The sequence below is a fragment of the Alligator mississippiensis genome, chromosome 2 (genome assembly GCF_030867095.1).
Source record: "Alligator mississippiensis isolate rAllMis1 chromosome 2, rAllMis1, whole genome shotgun sequence".
NCBI classification, from domain to species: Eukaryota; Metazoa; Chordata; order Crocodylia; family Alligatoridae; genus Alligator; species Alligator mississippiensis.
Genome location: NC_081825.1, coordinates 294,533,186 through 294,550,235, shown reverse-complemented (window position 1 = coordinate 294,550,235; position 17,050 = coordinate 294,533,186). Strand labels below are relative to the sequence as shown.

General features: G+C 42.2%; 1 protein-coding gene across 1 annotated transcript in view; it reads left to right on the top strand.

Moving 5' to 3' along the window:
* The window catches only part of EXOC5 (exocyst complex component 5), a 42,464-nt gene that overhangs the window by 4,292 nt on the left and 21,122 nt on the right, over positions 1–17,050 (top strand). Inside the window, exons 2-4 of the mRNA XM_014598816.3 lie at positions 5,021–5,115; positions 11,130–11,277; positions 12,962–13,156. Of these exons, the coding sequence (XP_014454302.1) occupies positions 5,021–5,115; positions 11,130–11,277; positions 12,962–13,156 (438 nt within the window). The remainder of the gene's footprint in view (positions 1–5,020; positions 5,116–11,129; positions 11,278–12,961; positions 13,157–17,050) is intronic.

The following is a 17,050-nucleotide window of genomic DNA, read 5'->3' as shown; positions in this document are numbered from 1 at the left end:
ACAATCCCAGTGAGAGACTTGTCGTGCCCCTCGCTTAGGAACACTGAGGCAAAGAACTCGTTGAGGAGTTCAGCCTTGTCCCCCCTATCTGTCACCAATTGTTTCTGCCCATTTAGCAGGGGTCCTATTCCTCCCTGGGCCTTCCTTTTAGTCCCAATATATCTAAAAAACAATTTCTTGTTGTCCTTTACTTGGGTTGCCATCCTCAGCTCCATGGTAGCTTTGGCCCGCCTAACTGCCTCCCTACAAGCACGAGCAGAGGAGGTATACTCATCTTTAGTGATCTCACCCTGTTTCCACTTTTTATGTGCTCCCCTTTTGGCCCTTAGGCTGCCCTGGATTTCTCTGGTCAGCCATGGAAGCCTCCTGGCCCCTTTCCCTCTTTTGCCTCGCTCGGGGATCGTCTTGCTTTGTGCCCAAAGGATCGTTTCCTTTAGGCACAGCCACCCTTCTTGGGCACCCATCCCATCAAAACTCCTACTCTGCAGTGCTTCCTTGACTAATCGCCTGAGTGCATTGAGATCAGCTTTCCTAAAGTCTAGCACTTTCACCCTACTAGTTACCTTACCCACTCGCCGTCTTATGTTGAATTCTATTATAAGGTGATCACTGTCTCCCAGATAGCTACCGATCTGGAGGTCGATCACTGTCTCCCAGATAGCTACCGATCTGGAGCTACATGACCCTATGGGGAAGTAGTTGGAAATTTGTAGTGGAGTTGAGGCCTTTAGACTACATCCCAGGATCGAAACACTTGTTAATATACAATCTCTCTCTGTCTTTTTTGTTCATGAAGGCAAAAAAGTTATATTGGAATTTATGACATAAATGGTTGGTGGAGAAAATCCAGGAAAGACTTGAGGCTTGGCAAGAAAAAAACTGTTGTGGTGAATGTAGGTGGAGGAAGATGATTTGTTGCTAGGTTTGAGGGGGGAGCTACATTTTAACACCTGTTTTCTGTTTGATTATGTGCATTGTGTTGGGCAGGATGACATAGAAATTGATACACCAGGTATGTCTTACAGGTTCCATTCATTGTCAGAAAACAGATTTCAGCATTGGTTGTACTCAAGAAGGTTTTAATGCGAATTGCTTCAGTTTAGCCATTTACATGATGAGCCAGACCCAACGACAATATTACCTGCTTCAGCAGTATCTCGTTAAAATGTGGTTATGATTGAATAGATAGGGTCAAGTTTATTCCTCTCCTTTTGGAGGGAGGGAAGTTCAAAGGTGTGCAAAAATCAACCATTAGAGCTTATTTAAAAACACTAAAGGAGATTAGGTGTTTAAAAATTACTTTTCCAATAACTTATTTTCAGCAGTGTTTGCAGTATTGTAAGGTAAATTTAAATACAAATGTTTAAGTCTGTTAAATGGGGAAAGATTGCAAATAAATTATTGTAATATAGTACATAAGGTTAAACATTTGCAGTTGAATGTACAGATTTGTGGTCTGTGGTTTAGGTTTGCATTGTCAGTACAGTAAAATAACGATGTAGCAATTTTAGGAGCTACAGTAAGAATGCTAGAACTGGAAGAGTGAAAGAAAATGCTTGTTACTTTGTGTTGGTCAATATTTTGCACATAATCGATTTTCCCCACGTGTTTCTTTCACAAAGAACCAAGGAGAGGGAAATGTAGTTGTAATACTACAGAAATTGTCAAGGAGATTCAAGGACTGGTCTAGTACATTGTTGCTCTTTTAACTGACTTGGGAAAATCTGATTAGATTTTTAGGGTGATACCGTTTAAAATATTACTTGTGAAAACAGCCTTCCATGTGCAATAATGAACCTGAAGTCATTTGATAGTGTTTGTGGGCATGAATCATATGCTCTATACCAGGGTGGCTCAGCCCCTGGCCCATGGGCCAGATGTGGCCTGGGGCATTGTGTCACCTGGCCCATGGGGCTCCCTATGGGTCCAGAAATTTGGTGATGGTGGGGTGGGGCTTGCTTCCAAATGTCCAGACCTGTTGAGAGCCCTTGGACCTGTGGACTGACCAATACCAGCATGCAGAGTCAGGCAGGGGTGATGCTGGGCCCCAGGGACCAGTCCGCCTGTGGAGAGTTGGGAGAAGGGCTCAATCCTGGCAAGATGGGGGTGGTGCTAGGTCCCCCAGGACCCAATCCTAGTGGGAAGGGGTCGTCCCAGGGCCCAGTTCTGGCACGCAGGTGAGGGAGGGGGCGGTGCCGGGGCTCCTGGGGACCAGTCCCAGTAGGAGGAGGTGGTGTCAGGCCCTCCCAATGCCAAGGCCCAGTCCCAGTGCAGAGGGTTGGGAGAGGATGGTGCCTGGCTCCAGAATCTGATCCTGGCATGCAGTGCTTATCTAGTCGCTGACCGGCTGTGGGCTGTGCCCTTGGCCTGTGTACTCAAAAGGCTGAGCACCAGTGCTCTATACTGATGTTTATTATACACTGAAATACTCTTGGCAGGACAGATGTACTGAAGCCCAGGTATGCTGCAGTGAAACTGTAGCATTTACATTTTGTGCTCATGTGTCAGGCCACACACATTCTGTACAAAAAGCTTGTTTTAACAAAGTAGCATCCAGCCATATGGCTGGAAAAAACCCTTTAAAATGATTTGTCTGTCTTGTTTAGACTTTAAGATTTATTCGGAAAGGAGCTGCTTCTTTTGTGCACTGCCGAGTTAGTCAGTGCTTAACGAGTAGTATACACTTTTGATGTGAACAGCTCCATGAACACACCTCTATTCACGTTATTCTAACTTTTTTTAAATCCTTATTTTTTTCGGACACTAAATATTATAAGCTAATAAACTTGTGAAGGGAATCATTAATGCTGAGGGACACACGAAAGTGGTAGGATGAATTAAATAAACTGTCTCTGTTGCCACCTCATTGCTTTGCATATGCTGCCTGAAAGTCGCATTGCAAAGTCATTATACTAAAATGAAAAGAGGGAATAGTTCTAGGTGCACACAGACATAACATTTGAAGCAGGTCAAATTGTAGTGGAGTTTGTAACATTTTCTTTGACTGGTATGACTCATCTTGAATACCGTACCCCATTCTGGATGCCACATACCTTTAAGAGGTAGTGGTAACTGAACTGTAAGCTATTTAGGCAAAAGACCATGGCTTGTTATTTATTTTAGAAGTGCCTAGCGCACTTAAGTTCTCTCATTTTCCTTTAAACGAATGAAAAAAATAAGTGTAGAGAAGAGCAACAAGCATGGCTAGATGTTGGAGGTTTTAATTTAAAGAACAACGAAGAAAACTCGCTATGTTTAAAATGGAAAAATCTATACAAATATTTAGTATGAAAATGTAATATTACAATTTACAACCCATTGGATGAATGTAAGAGGAAAGTTAGTTTGCATATTAGGGTGAGCTTTGACAGTAAGATTAATTTTTGAAGGAGTTGTCTTAGGGATGTAAAATTCTAGTTACTAGTTGGAATTTTATAATTAGATTGGACAGAGCACTCATGTTTGCAATGGAAAAAAAACTATTAGGAAGGAAAGTACACTGGATGATTTGCTAGTACATCTCATTGCCACGTTCTGTGAAAAATCAGAGAAATTTGGAGATATGGAACAGTTTAGTTTCCTTGCTTTTGCTTAACTTAAACTAAATTTGAGTTGTTAGAGACCATTTTATTAGGGTAAAAACTGTATGGTGGAAATAACCTGCTAAGTTCTGGGAAAGAATCCAGGTTCTCACTTCAATTCAAACTTGCTTTACACAAAATTGGAAAGGTTAGACATTTACCTTGTAGTACAAGGGAACATCTTTTTATTGTCTGTCAGATGACAATTCAATATGTAAAGTATATTTGACAGTATATTAAAATATATGTTTAGATACCATCTTCTTTACCATTTCATTGATGGGTCTTATGGAACAGTGTAGCGGCCAGAGTTCTGGGTTTTGCCATTTGAAGTTTTGCGCTGGTGCCAGAATAGCTTTGATAGCGTGAACCACAGGAACCATTTTATTTCTTGTGAACTAGCAGATGAAAAGCAGGCTTTTCTAGCTGAAGGTATCAAATGTTTAAATTAGACTTTTTCTTTCTTTTTACTTCTGACTTAATTTTAGTGACTTTAAATCTCTTGGCAGTAGAACAATACAGTATATCAAGTGAGGGAATGGATTATCCACGTGTCCTTAAAGGGTAAAATTGTGCTCTTGAGTTTCAAGAGGCTATTGACTGTTAGTAGCAGTGAAGAGGAAATAATAACTAATGGAGTCATCAAACAAACTAATAATATTTTTTCTACATTTTGTTTTGTTTTGCTGGTAATGTAAAAAAATGCAAGCCAGGGTTCTTGATTTCACAATGAGGTCTCCATCATAAGAAAAACATTGCTGGGTGGAGAGACACCCTTTCCTCCTATTCATGGTTGCTTAACATCTCTGGCAGGTATGGCAGTTATGTGGGAACATGACATTAGTAAATTTTGTATTGGTAGCTGTCTTTGTGCTGTGTCTTTTCCTTTTATGACAGAGGTCACTGTAGTCTCTGGCCATGTGTAGGTGTTTGGTTTCTACCAGGAGAATCCCTTTCTCTCCCAGTAGAAACTGTGAGTGTTACAAGCATTTGTTAAATTTCTCCTGCAGGAAACACGCCTGATTCAAGAGCAAGATCTTCCCCGTTTAGTGTGGAAGAACTTGCTGGTGGGAAAATTTCTCCTGCAGGAAGGAATGCCCACATGCTTTCCCAGTCTTCTTTGCTTCGTTTTATTTTTACCATCCTTTTGCTTTCTTTTTTTCCTCTCTTCTGGAAAAAAGGACAAGAGTCAGTCTCTTTACTTACCATCAACAAGATTTTGGTAATCTGCAGACCATAGTTCAACAGTCTGAGCTAGTGGTTTGCTGTACTGTTCTTAGGATGGCTGACTTATAGCTTAATGTATAAACATGAAAGGTGACGGGGTTATTGTCAAGATTATACTTGGTCTTTATCATCTTACACAGTGCTTTCATAACAATGTGTAAACAGCAACTAAATAAATTGCCTGCTGTAAAGAATCTTTATTCTGTGGCTAGGAGCCTTTTGTGGCAGATGAGTACATAGAACGCCTGGCATGGAGAACTCCTGGAGGAGGTTCCAGAGGTGGAGTAGAAGCTTTCGATCCCAAAAGGTAAAATACAAATGCGTATAATAGGTGGGTTAGTATAACTGGAAATTGTTAAAAAGCTTTTCCATGTTTAACAAAAAGGCTACATGTAGTATCACTGTTTATTTAAGGAGGTCAGAAACTGGGAGAACTGCTAGTATATGACCACAAGCCAGGTCTTTAGTGAACTTCAGAACCCTCTTTTTTTTTTTTTTTTTTTTTAAGTTTAGCAGTGTATAAAGGGTGGGGAGGGAGGTACTAGTGGGGTCATTTTTTCTTTTGAGCTTTTTGAATAAAAATTTCTTAGCTTATTGCTAGAGGTGCACCAGTACATCAGTCCATATTGTATTGGCACCGATAAAAGAAAAATTGACATTATCAGCAATCGTCTTTTTTTGGCTGATGTGGCCAATAATGGTTCCATTAACTGTGGTGTGCGTGCGCGCGGACAGCCTGGCAGCTTGCAGAGCAGCGTCTGGCTGGTAAGTCTGTTGGGGGGGAAGGGGCATGGTGGGGGGGGCAGAAAGAGGCCCCTGCAATGAGGGAGTGGGGCTGGGGTGGCTCGTCCAGAGGGCATGGGGAAGGAGGGGGGTGATTTCTGCTGCTGCTGCACGCACCCCAGGAGGGCATGGGGGCCATGTGCCCCCTGCATCTGTGTGCAGGGCGAGAGCAGCCTGCTGCTGGGGGCTGGGGCCGGGGCCAGGGCCAGGGCCAGCACAGGGCTTTTTGTGGTGGGGAGGCCAGGCTGCGCTCAGGGCAGGCAGTGACAGTGCTGAGAGCAGAGCTACAGGGGGGGCTATAGCCACCCCAAAATTTGCCATAGCACTGCTCCCAGCACCGTTGCTGCCTCCCCCAGGAAGGGTGTGGTGGTGCCCCTAGCCCCAGCTGGTAGTGGCTTGCCCTGTTGCGCCTCCCATCCCCCTCCCCCTCCCCCCGCATCTCCTGGATGAGCCACAGCTCTGTCCTATGCCCCGCCCCAGCTGTGCAGTGCTTGCCCTAGCCTCAGTGCCAGCCTCACTCTCTCCCTCACCATGGGGGGCCTTGATCTGCCCCCTCACCCCTTCCCCCGCAGCAGACTTACCAGCTGGACGCTGTTCTCCATGCTGCTGGGCCACGTATCAGCAATCGGCTTGGTATCAGCCAATATGGGTCGTTAAAAATCGTCCATCAATATCGGTCCAAAAACTCTATCAGTGCACCCCTACCTATGGCCTTGATACCATTATTGATTGATGAAGGTGAAATGTTGGTTCAAGGCGTGATGTTGCCTAACTAGCCCAGCCATTTTTGCTATGTATTGATAGTTTTGGTAAAGATTTTATATCACATTTTCCGTGGAAGAAGCGTGAACGTATTAGTGTGGCAGCAGTATTGTAGCCTGTAAAGTTAGACCGAGGCATGATAATTGCTTGTTGAATACATCTGAGCTTTGATAGGTTGAATGACTCTTGTGCTATCCCAGAACCTCTTGCAAAATACACTTGTCACATTGATCAACATGAGGATGGCTGTGTTGTCTTAAGCAATCTAATTTCTAATATTTCAAAAAGAAATTGTGTTGGGGTTGGTCTTTCTGATTTGCATCTTAGAAATGCTGCTGTTCTTGGAGCCATAAAATTACCGCATATTTGCATCCTTCAGATGTGTGCAATTTGTGGGGGAGGGAGAAGGTGCGTTCTTCCTTTTTTTGTTAGACACCAGAATAATATAGTCTTAGGGTTGGAAGGGACCCCAAGGGTGATCTGATCCAGTGCCCTGCACAAATGAGGGATGCATTATTGCTAAACCATCCCAGACAAATATGTGTCTAGCCTCTTATGAAAACCTCCGATGAAGGAGATTCCGTAGCTTCCCTGGGCAGCTTGTTCCATTGATACACCATTCTCATGGTTGGGGATGTTCCCTGAGGTTTAACTTAGCTCTGTTTTGGTGCAGTTTAAACCCATTGCCCTGCTCTCTGTGACCAAGGGGATCTGATATTTTTCCTTTTTTCTTTGTGGCAGTATTTTGGTGGGGCAACCCCCTGCCCCATTCTCTCCCCCCCCCCACACACACACACTATTGTTCAGACTAAGCATACGTGGTTCTCTCAACCCTTCCTTGTATAGCTTGCTTTCTAACTCTTTATCACTTTTGCCACTTGCCTCTGGATCCTCTGCAGTTTCTTGTCATCTCTGGTTTCTCTAGTAGCTGGATGACTAACCTTGGAGCTTATCTAAACTAACTTTAAATATATACTAAGGTAGGACGTGAGTTTAAAATACACTTATTCTGGAATCAGAGTATCCACACATAGAATTATTCCTGTATAACTTAATTTGTAGACAAGCTTTTACTCTTCAGAGGTAGATGTGTAAGTCAATAGACTTGTCATTAACAAGAACACTCCTGTAACAAGGAGAGCAACACCAGAGGCATCTTCAGCCATTCTAAAAGCATATCGTTCTGAGGTTTGTAACAAGGTGCTATCCCTGGAATTTGCTTGGAATTCATCTTTTCATGCCAGCCTCTAGGTCAGAGGTGGTCAAAATGGCAGATCTTGTCAGTAGCCAGACTCTATTTCCCAGCAACCCCTGTCCACATCTCTGCTGTTGGTTTCCCTGGAGCCCCCGTAGCAGTGGCACCGTGACAGCGCAGGGCCAGTGTTTCCATGGAGACTGGTTCCAGCAGCAGTGGCAGGGCATGCAGCAGGGCGAGGAGCTGCTGTGGGGCTGGGATCTTGCAGTGGTGACAGTGTGGCCTGGAACTGGGGCAGAGCTGTGATCTGCTGCCTGGGTGCCCCTGCCCAGGATGTGCAAACAGTGGATTGCAGCTTTGCCCTGGCTGTGGACCACACTGCCGTCACAGCAAGATCCCAGCTCCGGAGCAGCTCCCTACCCTGCTGCATGCCCTGCCAGCACTGCTGGGGCTGATCTTCATGGAAACCGGACACTTCCCAGGGGCTGCTGGGAAATGGAGTCCGCCACAGGCCTGATCCAGCTCATGGGCCAGACTTTGCCTGCCCCTGCTTTAAGTAGTGGGCAAGGCTTTATGTCCTGTGTGAGTATTAGGTGTGAATTAAATTTGAGCAACTACAGAATTATACTGCATTCCCTCCCCTATGTCTATCTTTCTCATTGCCACTCCTCATTCCAGTCCAGTACAGTCACTACAGTATGCTGATATTAAATTCAGTTTAATTTACTCTGTCATGTATTTTAATGTATTGCTTTTTCTTTGTATTCCCTGATGCACTTCCATATTTATCAGGGTATTTTTGAGTGCAGCATTTGGTACTGTGGTGGTAGTTTTCTTTTATAGCAAAGGCCATTCTGATGGAGAATGGATGCATTTCATTTTTCCCTCCCTGTTTAGAACAGTAATGGTTGTAAATTTAAGTTTGGGAGAAAAGGTATTGTTTTTCTTCTTCATCCTGGAAACCCCGGAAATCAGCTGTATGTTTCACTCCAATCTGCCTGACTATATGACTATATTATCTTGTATCAATTAGTAAACATTAGCTTGATATTTTTTGTTAAAATAAAGACCATTATCGCACTTGTTTGATTTCTAGATTGAAGTGGCCCACTGAAATGAATGGAAGCCATTCAAACCTTCCTGAATTGTTGTTTGAAACTTGTCATTATGTCACTGGAAATTTACAGTCTGGTGAATGAGTGCTACTGCATGCATGACAAGCAGGAAACTTTTTTTATGTCTTAATATTGCAAAGATGGCTTTGATATGCAAGTAATGTTTAAACTTGTGTAGCTTGCAGAGAGATGGCTTCATTGCTGCCTTTTTATGGCTTTGCTAAGCTTTAGCAAAGTGAAAGCAGTTCAGTCCTAGCAGCAGTAAAGGTGCTGACTTTCAAAACCCTGTGGGTATTTGTGAGGCTGACAAAAAAAGTTTATTTAATTCAGTTGCTTCTTAGACTACCTCTAAGCATCAACAGAGGCAGGGACTGTCTCTTCCTGGTGGTTAGAGACTGGCTTGGAAAGGAGGACCAGGGAGAGTCCTCATTCCTTCTAGCAGCTTAGGCCAGTTGGAAGGGTTTCAGTTATAATGGGTACTTGATAGTTAAAGGCTGAAAAACTGGATCTCTAAATACAGTCTGGAATAGGGGTGGGCAAAATGGTGGATCCAGGTGGCAGCTGGCCTCCATTTCCCAGCAGCCCCTGCCCACAGGGCTGGGGCTGTTTTCCATGGAGACCGCAGCTGCTGCGCTGTGCCATGGAGACTGGCCCCAGCCATGCTGGCAGGGCAGGGGGCTGCTCTGGAGCCACTGCGATCTCGTGGTGGGGGCAGTTTGGTCCGGGGTCAGGGCAGAGCTGTGATTTTCTACATGCATGCTCTGGGCAGGGGTGTGCAGGTAGTGGATCATGGCTCTGCTGCAGCTTGGGACCATGCTGTCACTGCTGCAAGGAGCTGGGGCAGAGCCACAACCTGCTGCCTGCATGACCCTGCCTGGAGCGTGCAGGTGGCAGATCACAACTCTGTCCTGGCCCGAGCTACCCCCCGCAAGATCCCAGTGGCTCCAGAGCAGCCCCTTGCCCTGCTCTACCATGTGCCCTGCCAGTGCAGCTGGGGCCAGTCTCCATGACAACTCCAGCCTTGTGCTATCACAGCGCTGGGGTCTCCATGAAGACTGGCCTCAGCCATGCAGGCAGGAGCTGCTGGGAAATGGAGTCCACTGCTGGCTGGATCCGGCCCATGGGCCAGACTTTGCCCACTCCTGGTCTAGAAACAGTACCCTGGAAGGAATCCCAGTTCCCTCTGCTACTTTAACATTGCCTGTGGATGTGAGATCCCCTGAACTTTCATATATATTGATTTAGCTGGGTTAGTCATATGGCTATTCTAGTAACAATTTTATCTGCCTGGTATAACAGAGACTGGGTTCTTGGAAGTATATTGGCTGAAGAGATGGGTGGGATAGCTGAGAAGGGGGAAAATAGAGTAGTTGAGAGAGGGTTTTGAGAGGCAAGTGGAAGAAGAAAGGATAGACCAAATCCAAGGAAAGATTTAAAGTACACACTGTAGGGGGAAATGATATACGGGTGTGGAGGAAAAGTTGAAATGAGACAAAAGGCCATGCAGGAGAAAATCAGCATGCCTTCTTCTAGAAATGGAAAACAATCAAGCAAGGCAAATCCAGAAAGGGAAATAAGTTTTAACAAAAGCAAGATGAGAGAGATCGTAAGGTGTCTTTTGAAAAAAAAAATCCTTTAAAATAGGAAGTTTAATTTAAAATGTAACAGTGAAATATGGTATAATACACAGTAGATTTAGTCATTAAAGAGAAGGAACATAGTTGTGTGTGTGTGTGCGCGTGCGCGTGCATACTAGCCAGTTGCCCATCAAGAATGGGGGGGAGGGGCTGAGATGGAGTGCCGCCACCTGGTGGCCCATGCTGCCGCTGTTCTGCCTCTTGCAGGGAGCGGCGTGGGGGAGCCTCTGTCCGGCTCCCCCATCCCCTGTCCGGTCCTTGGTGCGGCTTCAGAATCATGGCGGCACTCCCCCACGCTTGGAGCAGCCCAGCTGTTTCCGTCAGCCAATCAGAGCGTGAACAAAGCGTTCTGGACAGACAGACAGACTTAGGTTTTTATAATTTTAGCAGCTGTAGATATACAATATTCACAACGTAAGCAAGGTCTAAGCCTCCTAGTCAGATTAATATAATATATATATATATATCTGACTAGGGGGCTTAGACCTCGCTTATGTTGTGAATTTTGGCACAGATATGCAAATCCCTGCTATAAACAGTTTCTTGTCCTATTGGGTATATGAGTTTTTTCCAAGTGGTCATTTCAGCAGGCCCATGATATACAGTATTACAAGGTTTGTACAAGCGTATGCATTTTTAACAAAGTTGAAATGCTATAGAGTTTGATATATTATGTTGATCACTAACCAGGGAAAGCTTCATGTTTCCAGCAGGAGAATAGATTTTTTAAGTCCTGTGTCTAAGGATCTCTCTCTTATAAGTTGCTGTTACCTTAAGGTAAAGCAGGTTTTAGTATGAAAATTATTCATCGTATCATCTTTTAAATCAGATTATTAGAAGAATTTGTAAACCATATCCAAGAACTACAGGTTATGGATGAAAGGATTCAAAGAAGGGTGGAGAAGCTAGAACAGCAATGCCAGAAAGAAGCTAAGGAGTTTGCCAAGAAAGTACAAGAGCTGCAGAAAAGCAATCAGGTAAGAAGGAAGGTGGATAGTAAATCTCAAATTATAAAAGTTACTGAAAAATGTCCCATCATACATAAAGACATTATTTCTCTTTCCACCCATTAGTATATGAATTTGTTGGAATCCACATTTTTCTATGGATAATGTACCCTTTGAAATAATGAAGTTATGGATAAACTGTCCAGAAACATCCAGTGTTTTGAGCACAGTTTTATCAACACGCTAGAATTGAAATGCTGTTGAGCTGCTGTGAAATGCACAAAATAGGAGTTGTGACTATTTTATTAGCTACTTTCTTATTAGTTCAACTTAGTGGTTCAGTCAGACCTTGCTAGGAGGTGGAGACAGAACACATGATTTTTTTTTGTGGCATCATCTTTTGTAGCTAAGGAACTTGCCAGTGTACAGACTTTGGTTTTGATTTGTTCAGGACCCCGGCAGTCATCAGTGCTGAGTTCACAGATCGGTACTGTGTGTTGATAAATGATCAGCTCTTACCTGTAAAGGAAAAAGCTGTATCAGAGTTGTTTTATGTACAAAGTTAACCTACCTGATGGTGCTTACAAGAGCTGTGTCGTCCTTTATTGGTATGAGACCTTTCCAGTAGATGACAGTCCTCTTCCACAGTAACTTTTATTACTTCACATTCCATGTTAGAATGAAAGGAGAACCATTCAGATGTTTTTGTGAAATGCATTTTGTGCTGAAATAGCAACTTTGGGATTGAAAATGTGAGTTTTTTTGATTTTTGGGGCTTCTTGTTTTCTCTCTGGTTCTCAAGAGCCTACAAAATAGAAACCTAAGCAAACGGTTAGGCTTTGAAATGTGTGTTTCCACACACATTTTTTGTCAAATGTTCCAAGCAGCTTTAATCAGGATGTTTATAAAACGCACTGTTCTGTATAGGGTTTTATATGTGCCATTTTCCAAAGTGATAAATGGCATGGTCCATATAGTTTGAGGCTATTAATAATTTTGGTGGGAAGAGGAGAAATGTAGGTCTTTTTTTCTTAATTTTCTAAAAGTAATTGCATAAATCCAGATTTCAGGTGTCAATGTGGGTGCGAGTGATCGGAGAATAAAATTACAAAATATACTTGCTTTTAATTTTAGGGTTTTAATGTGGAACCCTAAAATTTTCTATTTAAAGCATTAAAAATATAAAGTCTGGATGTATAGGGTTTTAGTATACGGCATCATGTCTTTTCATCCCTCTACAAGCAAGAAGTTGGCTCTAATATACAAAGGTAAATCCAAAACCAGACTTCATACCATATATAAATAGCTATGCTAAAAGATGGTCTAGTTGATATAAATGAATATTACTCCACTGGTTTCAATAGAACTGTCAACTGAGCATTAGGCCATTAATCTGTTTTATTAGTTGTGAGAACTCTTTTCAATTCTGATTATCATCAGTTGCCTTGAATCTTCAGTATTTACTATTCGTGAAGCAGCAGGGCTTTATGGCTTTACAGAAATGTGCATTGAACTTTGGCCAGTTAGGAATACTATCTGAAAGAAGTACACCTTTCACAGTCATGGCTCTCTAACTTGTAGAGAATAGAGCATGATTAATTTGGCACCCACATTCATTTGTTTGCCATCAAATCTGTGGTTTAATTTCCCTTTCTTTTTTTGAAAGTACAGTAAATGGAAAACTTGAGTTTTATGTCCTTGTCTGTTCTCCCAGGTTGCCTTCCAACATTTCCAGGAACTAGATGAGCACATCAGCTATGTAGCAACTAAGGTCTGTCACCTTGGCGACCAGCTGGAGGGGGTAAACACGCCACGGCAACGGGCAGTGGAGGCTCAGAAACTGATGAAATACTTTAATGAGTTTCTGGATGGAGAGCTGAAGTCTGATGTTTTTACAAACTCTGAAAAGGTAAGAGCTGTCAGCAGGATGAAAGCAGTTCAAAGCAATAAGTAGGACTGCCCTAATTACAAGCTGCTACCATGACTTACCATGGTCAGACTTCAAACCAGTGAGTGACTGACTTGTTAAAGTTTCATTGTTCTGAAATGTAAATTAACAACCCTAGTCTGCAGATTGCTGATAAAGCATTTGTATTCAGTGATTCTGAATGTGTCAATGTTGGCATTTTTTTTCCATTTATGAAATTATAAGAGATTTGAGAAATGCTGAAAGGGCAAGTTCAGATCATGCACAGAAATTTCTGTTCCTTCTTTTGAAGCCTTTGCACCAGTGCCATTTCATATGCACAATATTTTTTTTTTAAGCAACCTCTCTTTGAGAGTTTTCTGAATGGAGTTGGTCCCTTGGCACTGTGCATATAATCACAGCTTGTCTTTGGGTTCTGTGAAGTCTCACCTTGTCTTCTGATTTTGAGGGGGAACTAGGCATGAAGTCCAGAGCCTGCCAAGAAGGCAAGGTTCTTCTTAAATTGTTAAGAAGGAACTCTTTTTAGTTTTTCATCTTCCTTTTGAAGGTAGCTATGAAGCATAGGCCCTATATCAGCTGATCACTGGAGCTGAGAAGAACAAACTGGAGAAGTGGTGCCTAGATGAAGGAAATAGGGCACGCCCAAGATTTTCCCAGGCATTTTTAAAAAATAAATAAGTGATGTTTTGAGGGGTATCTCAGAATTTTTTTCACCAACCAAGGATTTCTTAGGCTGATATCTTTTTATTGGACCAACTATATAGTAGAGGTAGACAGGCTTCCAGATGCAAGAGATTCTTTATCAGTCTTGCCTTTGAAAGCTTGTCTACCTCTACTGCACAGTTGGTCCAATAAAAGGTGTTACTCTTAAAAAATCTTTGCCTCCCTCATGATTTTTGGACCCTCATGGCTACAACATCACTAACCAAACAGTTTTTCTCAGTGAAGAGGAATTTCAGCATTTGGAAAAAGTGAAAAATTATTTTGTAGGCCCACATAAAAACTCTAGTGCCACCTAAAATGCATTCCATGTAGGAACAATTCAGAGTTTTGTCATCCTTTTACTGCTTAGCTGAACATGTCTCTCAGGGAAATAAATCAATTATTTTGTATGCTTCTACTCTGTAACAGCCAGTTTTATGTTGGTGTTTGCACCTGGGTCTGTAAATATAATCACTGGTTGCTAGTCTGCCTTGGTCAAAATGTGCTAATAAGTAATTCTAGTTCCAAGAAAAATGAACAGTGCTTTAAACTTTAAAAGTTGCATCACAAGAAGACTGATGTTTTCAAGATCTTCTATAAAAGTTATTTGTCAAACTTTAGTGACTTTCTAAATTTGAGACCAGGAAAATGTATATTTTTTTTACTTGCTTACCATTTATTTCCATATACAAGACACCCTCGCTGTTCGCAGGTTTGGCATTTGTGGTTTCAAATATTCACAAATGCCGAACCTGCATATTAAATACATTTAAAGGAGCTCCTTGGGAGCACCACGCTTGCCGCTGCACTCCCGCCGTTGCCAGAGCAGCTGTGCCCCCCACCCAAGCTGCTGGGGGCATTGAGTTCATGAATGCAGACAGCGTTCATGAACGCAGTGCCGTATTTACAGATTTTGTCATTCGGGGAGGATACGAGACTGTTTCTCCCCACGAATGGCGAGGATCTCCAGTAAAGTACTGTTTAATCACTTGGAATTAAATGGTATAGCACTAGTTATGGAGAAATTACTCATGAATCTACTGCAGTGAGAACCAAGAAATTTGAAAGTTTCATGCCATTTATAACTAGAAGTTCTGGAGCACTTTCCATAGGAAAATCTCCAAATGCCAAAATAAATTTAGGCTACAGGTTATAGGCATATTGGGCCAAAGGCAAAAGGAATTGGAACTCTTGGTAGAGGTGATATCTTTTAATAGACCAACTAGATATTTGCAAAATATCATTTATAAGGTGAAGATGGGATGTTGCAAATGCAAATAAATTCTAACACCACTCTGTGAGTTAACAGTAAAACATTTTACAGATATATTGAGGGAAGAGAAATGAAGCAGAGGCCAAATGACTTGCCTTGGGCTGCAAAGGAAGCTGTGAGAGTAGAAACAAGATTTTCTGCTACAAACAATCCTACAGAGGTGCTACGTTACTTAACAGCTTTAATATTATGTATTGCATTTTAACATTGCTTCCAAATTTAAATCACAAATTGAAATAGTGTTTACAAAAATATAGGGAACCCTGTGCAGAACACATGCAGTTTAAGTTTTAATCTCTCTACCTGCAATAATTTCAGTGTCATCCTGTATTCTGTGCTGTACATGTAAAATAATGATGCTTTTTAAAGTTTTCTCATCTTGGAACCTTAACTGCTTTATTTTTGGCATAAGGAGAACACCTAGGTTTCTCTTGCTTTAACCCCCAACAACAATGCTTTGACTTCCTGGGTAATCTGTTTTGTTATCTTTATTGACTTTGGTGGTGGTAGATGATGCTGAGTTGGGTGGAGTAGCAGACATTTTACAGAGCAGAATTAGGATTCAAAGGGACCATAATAAACTAGAAAAAGGTCCAAAATAAACCAGCACTGGTACTGTGTCCAGTTCATAGGACCATAGGAAAGCAGGGCTGGGAGGGGTGACAGGAAGTCATCTGGTCCCACCCCCTACTCAAGGTAGGATCATCCCTGACTAAGCCATCCTAGTCGTGTCTGTCTAACCTGCTCTTGATAATTTCCAGGGATGGAGAATCCATACCTTCCCTGTTCCTTCCCAGTTCAGATGTTTAACTGTCCTAATCTCCAACCTAAATTTTCAGTTACGGGCATTAGTCTTCAAGAAAGATGTGGACAAGTTGGAAACAATCCAACAGAGAGTGACAAAAAGATTTAGAGGCCTAGAACACAGGATGTGAGGATGTTTGAAAGACCTGGGATGATGTAGTCTGGAGATTAGAAGACTGAGGTGGGGATTTGATGAGTCTTCAAATGCATAAATGTTCGTTAAAAGGGTAAGTTGGTCAGATGTCCTCTGTCTCCTGGGGACAGAATAAGTAGCAATGGATTTATATTTTAACAAGGGAGACCCTCGTTTGGATGTTAAAAGCACTTGCAAACCACGGAAGTGTTTAAACATTGGAGCAGATTCCCTTGAGAGGTTGTGAAAGTTTCTCAAGTCCATGCTGGGCTGCTGTTTGTATGACATGATGTAGATAGGCATAGTCCTGCCTTGAATAGGGTTTGGACTAGATAACCTCCTGAGGTCCTTCCAGCCCTGTTTTTCTATTCTCCTACAAAATTCTCCTCTAACTGGAATTTCCCTTGTCTCATTTTCTATTTTTGGGGTGTTAACTTGCCACCTTTCAGCTATCCTAGGTAACTCCCCTGTTTTTGTTTCTGTGATGTTGCATCCGTTTTGCTGGCCTTTTTTGAAACTCTGCATACTGATTATCCTCATCCCCTTCATTTATAACCCTTCTTTTCTGTTGTCTGGCTAGTTTAACAATTGCCTTTCTGTAAGTGAGTAAAACACTTCAATTGTGATTTTGTTTTTTTTTGAAGCTGGACAAAATAATCACCTCCTTAGTTTTACACATGTTGTCACAGATCAGTGTTTGCTTTTTATGCAAGAGTATTACAGTATGTGCTTCGGTTTAATATACTTGCAAGTATCCTTTAAATCCTTCTCTCCATTACTGTTCTCTTCTATTATCAGCATTGTCCTCTTTTTGTCTTTTTATTTATATGGGTAAGGATTTTATATTATCTTGAATTATCTGTTAAAATCACCTCTTGTTAGTCTTTTGCCTATAGTTTTCTAATTTATCTAGGTACTTTTATAGTCTTCAGCTTGTCTTTTATACAGCCCATATTTATTTTAA